The 12,846-nt window shown below is 35.0% G+C and overlaps 1 protein-coding gene across 1 annotated transcript in view; it reads left to right on the top strand.

The window, feature by feature from the left end:
• The window catches only part of Sohlh2 (spermatogenesis and oogenesis specific basic helix-loop-helix 2), a 69,004-nt gene extending 61,839 nt beyond the window's left edge, over nucleotides 1-7,165 (top strand). Inside the window, exons 11-12 of the mRNA XM_010623964.1 lie at nucleotides 3,932-3,990; nucleotides 6,288-7,165. Of these exons, the coding sequence (XP_010622266.1) occupies nucleotides 3,932-3,973 (42 nt within the window). The 3' untranslated portion in view covers nucleotides 3,974-3,990; nucleotides 6,288-7,165. The remainder of the gene's footprint in view (nucleotides 1-3,931; nucleotides 3,991-6,287) is intronic.
• Nucleotides 7,166-12,846: the final 5,681 nt, after the last annotated feature.

The following is a 12,846-nucleotide window of genomic DNA, read 5'->3' as shown; positions in this document are numbered from 1 at the left end:
GAATTACTTAGTGAGAACAGGAATTTTTCAGTGGCTAGTTCAAGATAAGAATAATTCTAATGTTTTATGATACCAACTTCTAAAAATATTTGACAATTTTTTCTGCATAATGACAATATGAAAAGATGCAGAACAGTTATGGAAAAGGGAGATTTTGGAGAAGGATTTATATCTGTCCAAAGGAGAAGCAGCTGTGCATGGAGTTTAGAGGCCAATTCAAATACTATGTGCAAAGACCCTGAGTTAACGAAAAGGCTATGGGAGGAAACAAGACAAAAGCTGCTCTTGATTACTTTTCCCTCAGGATTCCCCTCCCTTTCTCTTAGTAAATGGCAAATCCATTTGTTGCCAAGTCAGAAAATTTTGAATTATCCTTGCTTCTGTCTTGCTCTGATGTTCTCCATCTGCTTGATCAGCAATTCCTGTCCTCTTCAGTTTCAAGATACTGTAAGAACTGAACCCCTTCTTAACCAGCTTCATTCAGCCCGAGTTGGTCTAGCTACCAGTGTCTCTCACCTGGGTTAGTGCAATAGCCTCCTAATTTGTCTCCCTTCATCCACTCTTACCTCTGTATGTTTTTCTTTATTCACTAATTAGAGTGGTCTTTTTATTATTTAAATCTGATTATGTCATTCCTTTGCAAACCTGCAAAGACTTCTCATTTCATTCTCTGAAGATCAGCGTCTTTACCATGAATGAGTCTATGAGACCTGTTATAACCTTGACACTAGGGCAGCCTATCCAACATCACTTCCAACAGCTCTTCCCCTCTCTAACTCAGTTTCACTCCCGTGTTTAGCTGAGTATACCTTGAGGAAGCCTACCCAAGGTCTCTTGTAATTGCAGTTCTCTTTGTATGAACTGTTTTCTTCCAGAACTTGGCTTGGCTAACTTTTCTTCAGGGTGTTGCTCAGAGGCTTTGTTACCATACAGATCTTATCCCTTTTTAAATGGGCACCTTCGTCATTGGAACCTGATTTAGCAATCAGTGTTTGTGAGTGAACTGGCAATGTCAAACTGCCAAATTTCTAGAAGGCTTGTAAGGGCCTAAGAAAGCTTATTCTCAGAAATTTATTAAGGTAGAGTTTTTGTTCATTATTTTCAGCACATAGTTGTTTTTCCATTGCACTCCTTTGTTTTTGTTTTTTGAGACTGGGTCTCACTACGCAGTTCAAGTTGACCTTGAACTCTCTGTGTAGCCCAGGCTGGCCTCAAACTCTTGGCGTTTGTCTTGCCTCATTCTCTGGAGTGCTGGGATTACAGGCATGCACCACTATGCCCAGCACTTGTTTCAACCAACTAGTCTTTTGGGGATTTTTCAAATTTAAATCAATTTTTAATAAAGATCATGTTCTTATAACTTGTTTTTCATTCTAACACCAGTAACATTTTATCCACTATGAGTTCCAGAGATCCTTCACTACAGGAAACTGCTCAGGAAAGCTCAAAATCAGGCCAGTTGCATTGATGAGAAAGAAAACAACAAATTAATAGACTTAATTAATTGGAATCTACGGTATTCTTGAAGGGCCTTTTCCTCTACTTCTTCAAAACATGGGTAGGTGTAAAGTTAGGAGGAGGCGGAGAAGTCATATGTCATGTTGACAATTTAAACTCCTAAAGCTATTTATGAGACTAGGGTTATTTATATTGACTGAATTTAATCACTCAGTGGAAATCATGCTCTCTGTGAATTCTCATGTGGAAATAATGTATTTCTCATTGTGTTCATTCAGACCTTTTGTATCTCATGGGGGCTGAGCAGGTGTTACAGATTCTGGTGAGCCCATTTCTGAGGAAGAGGCCCTGGTGGGGTGATTGCCAGGCAGTTAGACTGTTCCTATTTGGACCTGGGAAGGCACTTCCCTCCCATTGCATCTGTGTGTGTTGAGCCTCACACCCTCCTCTCAGCAGCGAGTGCACAGGACTGCTTAGGAATGGCTGGTCAGCACCTGTCACCAGCCACTCCCTCTCACCCTAGTCCTGGCCCTAGGGAGACCTGGTGCTGACCTCTGCCCCCGAGCTTGAAAGCTGAGCACCAAGCCTCCCTTGCCTGTGCTGCCACTGTAGGAGGTGACCAGTGACTTAGCAGTCATCTCTATCACCCATTCAGCAGGCACTTGTCCCAGCTTTGTGGTCAGCCTTTTCGACAGCACCTGGAAATACTCTTCAAAGGCTGCATTTGCGTCTAGAAACCAAAGGTGATTAAAGTGGTATGTTCCCTTATTGCTCCTGTGCTGGGGGAGGTGTCATACCTCTGCAGCACTCTGTTTACAGGAAGACGCTTGCTTCTTTCTTTGCCACCTTCCCATGATGTCATTCTCAGTTCTTTTTCCTTCCCTGATCATGGAGATAATGACTGAGGGTGACTGTCAACAGCTGAGGGTAGTTCTTTAAATTTAAGTGGTTTTCTGAACATCCATCAGACTCCAAAAATTAAGTCAGTTTCTCATACAAATATCAGTACCAAGTCTATTTTTATGTGGAGATATACTACATACAAACTTTGTGACTTTGTGAATATACACTTTCCTGGTGTGAGCCTTAAGAAGCTCATCTTTAAGGTGGATTTGTGGGAGTTATATGGGAGTCAAGTAAGATACTGTATGACAAAGGAGTGTGTGAGATTTAATGACTACTACAATGGTTTTGGTTTGCATATTTGTTTTAATATAGTACAGTGGTTAGGAGCATGAGTTTTTGGAGTCATACAATTTGAAACCAGGCTTCCCTATTTATTGACTCTGTGACCATGGATAAGCAATTTAATCTCCTTATATCCCAGTGGCATTGTAAAAAGGAGAACAGTATTTATGTTCCAGGATTGCTGAAACATTAAGTGAGATAATGTACATGAATCCCTTACTGCTCTTAACAATTCATAATAAATAGCTGCTTTTGTCATTATAATTAGTCTTCATTAGAAAATATTACTGGCACTTAGGTTGTTGGCTTGAAAAGTGAAAAATTTAGACTTTTAATCTACCTCTTTTTGTTATCCACATCAGAATTTTACCCTTAGAATTAAATATATGTAAATTGTTTTACTTAATTCCAGTGTTTAGAAAATATGTGTTTTGTGATAGTTTGAAAATGTACAAATATTTGTGTTAGGTTCTTTTCTCAGCATGGGTAATATTTTGTTTGACCTTTTTTATTCATTAATTTTATTGGTACATTTTAGGGATACATTATGATGACATTCATCATTGAGAATTTGTACCTTTACATAATATATCTAGGTTCTTATTTTTTCCCCATTCCTCTGCCCTCTCTTCAACCCCTTCACCCTTCCCTATTTACAAAGACTTTGTTTCCATTTTTTCCTTTTATCATATTTGTTCCTTTCCCTTCTTTCCTTTTCCCTACCTCTCTCACTTCCCCTTTCCCTCTGGTCTTTTTCTTACTGTTTCGTATTATCTATTATACATTTTGATCCTTATTTACACTTTCTCACCCCAGAGAAACTATTTGGTACTTATACATGTGTGTTCTGTTTCACGTAGAATCTCCCCAAAAAATCATCGCAGAATGAACACTCAGAGCCTGATAGTCCAAGGGAAGATTTTTCTTTTGTGAATATGAGGCTTGGTTGAAGTATTAAAAAAAAAAAAAACATTAGACCAAACAACACTAACTTATGAGCTTTTGCCATTGTACTAAATGACTTCAAAATTAGGTATAACTAGGAGACTCTTGGGAGCTGCGGCCCCAGGAGATGCTGACATGAGGAGATGAGACAATCGGTCTTTCTGAGTGAAGTGGGATCTCTTTACATGAAAGATTTGCCTCTGGGCTAGAGGATTTACTATGCATAGTTACTTTTGCTCACATCATATAGTTGGCTGTGAGGTTAGCTAGAGCTGTCTGTTTAGGATCTCCTCTGCTTGGGTCAGCTTCTCTTTTCACATGGTCTTACTTTCTTTAACAGGTCTGTTCTCAGGGCAGTTGCAAGAAGCAAGAGAACAAGTGATTCAGTGCAAGTATAAGGTATGATCAAAAAATACTGTGAATGTTTAAATTCTAAAAAAAATTATTACAGTAAAAGACACGTTACCATTAATTTCCATCAAAATACTCCCCACAGCCTTCAAACACACTTTTCATTTTTGCCACTTTCTGAAGCAAATCTGGAGTTGTCTTTCATGAGTATCTTCAGTTGCACTTCTGTGGCTGCCTCGGCTTCCAGAGTTAATTCAAAACTGTTTACTTTTTATGACAATTTTGACCTCAGGGAAGAGCTACCAGTTGCATAGGGCCAGATCTGGTGTTTTTATTTCACAGAAATTGTTGCAAATAATTGGTCAGTGTGGTTTGATCAAAATATATGGTCAATGTTTACATTTTAAAAGTACTACAGTAAAAGATACACTGGATTAATATCCCTCAGAATACTCAGAATATTCCACTTTGCTTTGCTTCCCATTATTCTTGTCAGTGTCTCTTTTACTGTAATGTTTTTTAAAAATTTAAACATTCACAGTATCTTTTAATTATTCCTTATAATCTTGAGACACAATGGAAGGTCAACCAAGAGAGAAGAAAATGGGAAACAGACCCTATCTCCTGATGAGAGGATGTGCAGAATCCTATTGCAGAGTGAAAATGGGAGAAGCAAAGGATCATGGCCATTTCCATCACACATAGTACAGCTGCTGTGTTGCTTTCTAAGCAAGTCACTTAGGTTCCCACTTACCACATGTGCATTTCTCTTCCCCTTTGTATTGTCAATGCTTCATGGGAGACAGTCATTCCTTTTATTAGTCTAATAATCTAAGGTAGGTGGTGTCACACTGTTACTCAATTTTTGTTTTGGCTGAGCCTACCTTCCACGTGTTTATTGGAAATTTATGTTTCTTCTAAGACTTGTGTTTTCATTACACTGTTTTGTTTTTGTTTTTTTTTTCTGTTGAAATGTTTGGCTTTGATTTGGATGGTTTTTATATTCTTATAGTGCTACTTCACTGAAAATTTCTTCCATTTATTTGTCCTTTTAACTTTGCCTATGATGTCCTGTGCCATAAACAAAAATGAATTTTAGACAGTAAAATATGTCAATATTTTTCCTTGCTAGTTATGCTTTTTGTGATGTAAGCTACGCTTAACTTCAAATTCTTTAATATCTTATTCCACTTTAAAATTTAAAAATAATTCAAAAGTTTGCATTTTATATTTGTCTCTTTAATACATTTAAGTTTCTATGTTTGGTCAGGGATCTAATTTTTCTTCTATTATGTAAACCAATATTTCTAACCTACTTTTTGAAGAAATCATCTTTTCCTGTCAATATTTGGTGCCATCTCTATCGTATACAAAGTCCCCATGGATAAATGAGGCCATTTTATTTATTCATTTTTTGGTACCGGGGGATTGAACTCAGGTCCTTGCGCTTGCAAGGCAGTCCACCGAACCGCTGAGCTAAATCCCCGGCCCGAGGCCATTTTAGATGCTTTGAAAATTTGACTTGTTTGTGGTAGCACTCTAAGTTAATTTATGACCACTTTGAATATAAGTCAGTTTCTAATGAGAAAACATATTTTATTAGTTCTCAGGATTGATTAGCCGCTTGTGTACATTCCTTTTTTTTGGTACTGGGGATCAAACTCAGGACCTTGTGCTTGCAAGGCAGGCGCAGTGCCGCTGAGCTAATTCCCGACCTGTGTATACTCTTCTATATAGGCCAGATTTTTAAAAAACTTACTATAATTTTTGTTTTCTGAAAATAGTAGAATGCACATCTACCTAGAAAATGGTTGTTTTTGTTATACACATAAAGCGTATGCATTTCAAGTTCATGATCATTCCTAGGCAAGGAATGACACATGCCCACTTAAAAGGATTAGGATTATATTTTGCTTCAATGTGTTTCATCCCAGTAGAGCCATTTCTGTAGTTCTTAAATGTTTCTACTTATAGAATAATAGCATTGATATACAAAGCATAGGAATGTTTCATTAAAAGATACTGTGCAGGCTATTTTAAATTAGTACTTTAGGTACTTCTTGAGTTCTAAAAACCTCAGATCTAATGTCTCATTTCAGATGTCTCAGAAGTTGGCTTCTTCATCTATTCAATCAGCATAAATTTACTAAGGTTCTATGACATGGCTGTCTCTGCCTTAGATTTCAGGGATAGAATGGTCTATTCATGAATTCTTTGTAAGATAGAAACTAGGATTATTTTTATTTTATAGGTGATGAATTAAGGCACAAAAAGTCTTTATCTAATTTGATTTAATACTGGTTACATTTTCTGAATGCTTACAGCAGTTTTATCCCATATTGTAGGATGATGTGTTACCTTATCTGGAATGACAGAATTGAAGATGAAGATGAGAAATGTCCCTTCAAGGCTCACCTCATCCAACACAACACATCACAATCAGCATTTTGACATTTCACTTGAATTCCTACAAGGCCGTTTGCCTTCTTTCTAAGTAGCTTTTAGATTACTTCCTGAAACAGGTAAAATCTAAATTGGTTTTTGAAGAATGGAAGTATTGTTGTCTAATTTCTCATGAGATTATCCTGTCAGACATATTAAAGGCCACAGGAAATATTGGAGCAAAAGGGAAGTTGGAAAAAAGAAACAGCATGAAATAGAAGAGAGAATGTTAGACAGGTTGAGTTGGAGCAAGTGTTTGAAGCATGTGGAAATGTAATGAGTGGTAGCACTCAGGTCTCCTGAAACTTCTAGGTAGTAGAGGTCATTGGGCTAAGAGACTTGACATAAAGTGCAGTTATGTGCAGGCTACCTATGCTTCCTCATTCCAATACTATTTCTTTTTTGGAAGTACCCCACATATAATCTTGTCTTACAAAGCCTACCTAGACTTAAACATTCTTCCATCTATGTCCCCTGTACTCCATACATTTTTAAATCACAGTGTTTATAATTGTTACCACATTTGATTATCTGTTTGTCTCCCTGAGAGAAGGGACCATGTCTTTGGCCTCTGTGCCCTCATCAGTTAGCCCAGTTGCTGTTATTTGAATAAAATTTTGTTAATGGACTTACTGACGAAAGCCTGTTCTCTATAGATGACTAACATTATTTGTATTTGTATTTTAATTTTAATTTTTTCAGACAGAGTCATGCTATGTTTCTCAATCTTAACCTGAAGTCTTGATTTTTCCTGCCGCAGTCTCCTGTGATTGTAGCCATGTGCCACCATGCCAAGCCAGGGTTTATATTTTTAAATCTGTGCAACTAGTGTATATTAAGATGAAGTAACTTGTTCACTGATACAGTACTTTGGTCACTGAACCTTGTGATTATGTCGGAGTGTTGATATTGATGCAGAGTGTGATATGATCCTGAGAGAAAGCTCTAGAGCATAGACTCAGGCTTCAGTGAGGAGTGAACAATGAGTCACATGTCTTGGACTAGTTCAAGCTTTGTTGGGATTTATAAGAAAAATATTTTCCTGGTAACAGAAAATTTTCCTCCAAAATCCATGTACTTGCATTATTCTTACATTATTCTGGAACTCAAATAGCTCAAAGTTGTTTTTAAAAATTTAGAAAACGAAGTAAGTCTGATGTTTCTCATACTTTGATTCTCTTTTTAGATTAAAATTCTTGTGCACTTCTCAGATTCCCTTTATAATATTTGTCTTGGGCTTTTAAAACATGTTTATTTGGATAAGATGATGCAACACAGCTGGATAAATTGGCAACTGTATCTTCCTTGAGATAGCATAAATCATTGAAATTGATTTTTATCAACTTGATAAGCATTTACTGAGAACTTGAATCTAGTACTATTTTGAGGAAGTATAAGTACAAGGAGGTTAAAAACAAACTAACAAACTCCAAAATAGTTACCTCCTTTAAAGAATATACTGTAGTTCTGCTGGAGAATTAAGGCAAAAGCTCAGAAAGCAGCAAAAAGATGAAATAAAACTTGAGGCATTGTATGAAACTTAATATTAATCCTGGAGGAATGAGGAGGAAACAATCAGTGAAAAGATTCTTGGTAAGAGTTAGATGGTATTATAGACTTTAGAATCTAAATCTTGTTAAGAATTCTAGTTCTGTTATCACTAAGACATGTAACCTAGGACAAGTGACTTAAACTCTAAACTTTAGTTTCCTCATTTGTAAAATTGGGCTACTTCTTACTTTCAGGTTATTACAAATAAAGAACAGAAATACAAACTTATATTTATAAAGCACATATGTTTGCTACCTAGAGGAGCTCAATAAGGAGAGCTACTTTTGTAATTTTAAAATCAAAGGAACTGGATTAAACTACATTCACTGGAAATACAGCAATAATAATAGTAAATAATAGTGGATCCTCGTGTATTAGATATATTGTTAAGTACATTCCATTTTGCATGTATTTTCCTATGTGATGCCTACAAAAATTATATGGGAAGAGTTTTCACTTACATTTAATAAGAAGAAAACTAATATTCATAGAAGTTGCTTAAATTTCCCAAAATTTCACAACTAGTGCAACAACATGGGATTTACATGGGTCCTATATGTGACAGACATTACACACATTTAATTCATATCTGGGGTCAAAGATTGTTACTTGAAATTTGAATAGGACCGCTAGTATGTGCGTTCTTAGCCAACCTTTGGACTCTTACTGCACTTTTCGGTTTGAATATTATTTCACTGAATAAAGAGCCTGCTCCATAGAATCAGCTTTGTAATGGACTCCAGCATGTTCTTGGACTAGATTTGGAGTCTGAGGCATATCTTGGTAGGCTGATACTGTTACTGATCTCAGCTCAATGTTAGGACTCACAGAGAAAATCAGGCCAGTGTATGGAAAGGTATCCTCTGAAGAACTCTCCTTAGTCAGTGTACCTGCCAGAGAAAACACATGTCCAGTTGGCCATTCATGGGAAGCTGTATGAGGTAGCTGCCAGGCTAACAATGAAAACAGAAGTGGAAGAAGACACACCAATACCTAGTTTCCTACCAACACAGAAAAGAATAAGAGCCCTGTCTAGAAAGTCCCTAGGAATAGAAAAAAGCAATTGAGCCAACTGTTTTCAAAGCTGTTGTAAAAAGAGAAGAGAAATAAAAAATACAAATCTAAAGCAATGAATATTCTTCTTCCAAAACCAACAATGAAAATAAAAAGAGACCAAAAACAGTAGAAAGGGTCAGCAGAAAAGTAGTAAATAACTCTTGGACACAAAAATGGTCCAAAACATATATAGTGGAGTTTTTGAAGAATTAATGTTTATAACTAAATATAAGAATCATTTTGCAAATAAGAGAAAACTGGTCTGTTTACTAAAAGGAATGATGAAATACCCCCAATTTAACCTAAAAAGATTAAATGTGAGACACATCCAAATAAAACAAAGAAAAGTCTTCAGGGCCTAGAGATAAAAAGGTCACATTAGCTATAAAAATAAGAGAATCAGGCTGACATTGACTTTCTCAAGAGCAGCACACAAAGGAAAGCAGTTGTGGAGCAAGATTTTTTAAGAAACTCAGGGAAGTACAGGACAAGGGAAGGATTTTTTAAAAATACTGCTAAGATGTTCTTCAGGTATCAAAACTTTTTTAAAAGCCAGTTTTTTTTTCAGCTTTAATTGAGTTTATTGGTACATTTTAGGGATACAGTACAGTTACATTCATTGTTGGGATCTTGTACCTCTACCTGACAAGTCTTGATTCTCATTGTGCAGCACTTCAGATAAAACATACTTTCTGAGGAATCTGCGAAGGGTGAGCTTATCCAACCAAAGTATAACTGGGGAAGATTTGGCAAAAGAGAGTGGAAATTTAGTATACTTAAGTATCGAGCTAATATTAATACAAAGGTGGAACTGTTGATGAAAAAATAATGTGTAAAGGTAATAGGTTTTGATAAAGAAGAAATGATGTAATTAAAATGAAATAAGTGGGAATGAAGGGAAAAATAAGATACTGTTTTATGTAAATTGACAGAGAAAATGATAAATGATTAAATTAGTAAAAAACGATGAACAGAATTATGACAAAATACAAAGCTTCCTCTAGAATAAAAATAAAAGCCTTCCTAAACAACAAAATAAATGTTTTGAAAAGAAAATAAGATACCAAATAAATAAAAAAGCAAAGTAAATATTATACACACAAAATCATGTGATGGACTTGAGACCAAACAAATCAAACATATACATGTGAGTTGATTTAACTCACCTTTCAAAAGAAAATAGTTTTCAATATTGAAGAGTTATTGTATTATCGTGTTTGTTGTAGTATTATTCACAATAGCCAAGATAGGGAATCAGTCTAAATATTCTTCAAGGGAAAAGTGAATAAAGAAAATGTGAGCTATTGATATAGATGTATAACTTAATTCTGTTCAGTCATGAAAAAGAATGAAGTCCTGTTAAGTAACCCTGCTGAACGTAGAGGACATTATGGTAAGTGAAATTATCCAGGTGCAGAAAGACAAATACTACATGATTTCATATGTGGAACTTAAAGAAGCTGATCTCATAGAAGTGGAGACTAGAATGATTACCAGACAGTGGGCAGGACAGGAATGAGGGGAGAACAAGAGACTGGTCAACAAATACAAAGTTGCAGTTAGCTAGAAGGAATAAGTTTAGGTGGTCTGTTACACAGTATGGCTGGGATTGACAGTATTACATGAAATATTTTTTAAAAGTAGCTAAAGAGGGTACTTTAAATGTTTTTACCACAAAGAGGTGGTTAATATATGAGGTTATGAATATGCTGGTTACTCAACTTAATGATTATGTAAGGTATACATGATTGAAGCATTACACTCTGTCTCACAAATAATGTACTCATGTCAATTAAAAAAAGAAAATTTTTTTCAAATTAGATCTTTAAGCAAAACCCAGCCATTATATATACAAGGAACATCCCTAAGTCATCTCTATTTTAAACTGGGTTGGCAGACAGTGGGGTCTTTAGAGTCCACTCATTATTCTGGTTCCCTGAACATCTGCTCAGTCTGAATTGTGCTTTGGATCCAGATCTTTACATATGTTGAATAGTGTTGAAATAATCTGGCATTTATTACTGCTTTTACTGGGAATATTTAAAATCCTTGTTTTTTCCGTAGGATCTTTGTTATAGAGATCCTTGGGGGCAAAATCTGTCCTGGCTTTCATTTTAAGAAAAATTTTATATCATTTAAGTAATTTGTTAGTGTTTATCCTAAAATCAAACATGAATCTTGAAGAGGCAGTTTTTCTAGCTAGTATATAAAAGTTGCAAAAGAGCATCAATTCCATCCTAACAATGAGAAAAGATAAGTAAAAAAATCAGAAAACTGAAGATGTAAGGAGACCTCAGTGAACTAATTCCAAAAAAATGATTCTTTCCCAGGAGTCAAGATCTGTGGATTCTTTCATCTTTGTGAAATGGTGGGAGGAGAACAAATATTCTATAGATGAAGGGAGGAGAAATCAGCTAACTGAATTTTATTTAACTATAACAGTTTTTTTTGTGGTGTAATTTATATAAACTGTGCATATTCAAATAATATAATTTGACAAGCTTTGAAAAATGTATATACCTATGAAGCTATTGTCGCAATCAAGACAATGAACATCATCCACAGAGGTTTTCTCTCTTTTTTATGATCCCTTCCTCTCACCCCCCATCCAATAGAAGGAAACCACTGATCTGCTTATGTTACTAAGGATTAGTTTGTATTTTCTAGCGTTCGTACAAATGTGTTGTTTATGTAGTAGTTATTCATTTTAACCCAGCTTTTTTTAAACTCATAATTATTGTGCAATTTAGCTATATTTTAAGGATCAGTATTTAATTCCTTTTGTTTTGAAATGTAGTTTACTATATTATGTTATGACAGTTAGCTAAATCTGTAGAACAATGTTGAGTAAAAGCTGTGAAGATCAGGATTCTTATCTTGTTCCAGGTCATAAGGGACAGTATTTGACCTTTCACTATTAAGTATATTAGGTGTACATTTCTAGAAAATGTCCTTTTAAATGTCAAAGAAGTTCTTTTTTTGTATTTTTTTTTGTTTTTTGTTTTTTGTTTTTTTGTGTTTTTTTTTGATACAGGGATTGAACTCAGGTACTTGGGCTTACAAGGCAGGCCACCAAGAAGTTCTTATCTATTACTCATGTGCAGAGATAATATACTCAGCATAAATGATGGATGTTGGAATTTATTAGTACTTTCCTAGGTCTGTTAAATGATCATATGGCTTGAAGTTTTCTATTTTGCTAACACAATTGTTAAATCAACCTTATATTCTTTGTATAAGTCCCACTTTACTCAATAAGTCATGAGGTGTAATCTTTAGTTATTGTGGATTGATTTCTTAAAATTTTGTTAAAAAATTTTGCATCTATGTTTATGAATGATGTTGGCCTATAGTTTTTTTAAATTTTTGTTAGTTTTCAATATCAGAGTAATGCTGTCCCCTAAAATGGCTTCTAGGAAATATTACTTCCTCTTTAATTTTCTGAAAATTTATGTAAGCATTTATATTATTTCTTCTTCAATTATTTCACATAATTCATCAATGAAGCCATCTAGGCATGTAATTTTCTTTGTAGGAAAGCTTCTTAAAGTACAAATTTAATTTTTTAATAAAAGAGGAATTTAAATTATTTGTTTCTTGAGTGAGCTTTGGTAGTTATACAAAGTTGCTCATAATAGCCCCTATGATCCTTTCAGTGCCTGTGGAACCTGTAGTAATGTCGCCTTTTATTTTTTTTGATAATGATAATTTGTGTTCCCCTGTTCACATGAGTTTTTCTAGGTTTACCATTTTTATTGATCTCAAATTAGTTTTTGTTTTCACTAATTTTAATGTTTTTTCTTTTCTATTTCACTGAATCCACTCTGATTTTTTTTTTTTTTTTTTTTTTTTTTT

This window comes from Fukomys damarensis, unplaced genomic scaffold, assembly GCF_012274545.1.
Source record: "Fukomys damarensis isolate Sample0158 unplaced genomic scaffold, DMR_v1.0_HiC HiC_scaffold_38, whole genome shotgun sequence".
NCBI classification, from domain to species: Eukaryota; Metazoa; Chordata; class Mammalia; order Rodentia; family Bathyergidae; genus Fukomys; species Fukomys damarensis.
Note: the sequence above shows the minus strand (reverse complement) of the source record. Positions and strands in the feature narration are given on the sequence as shown.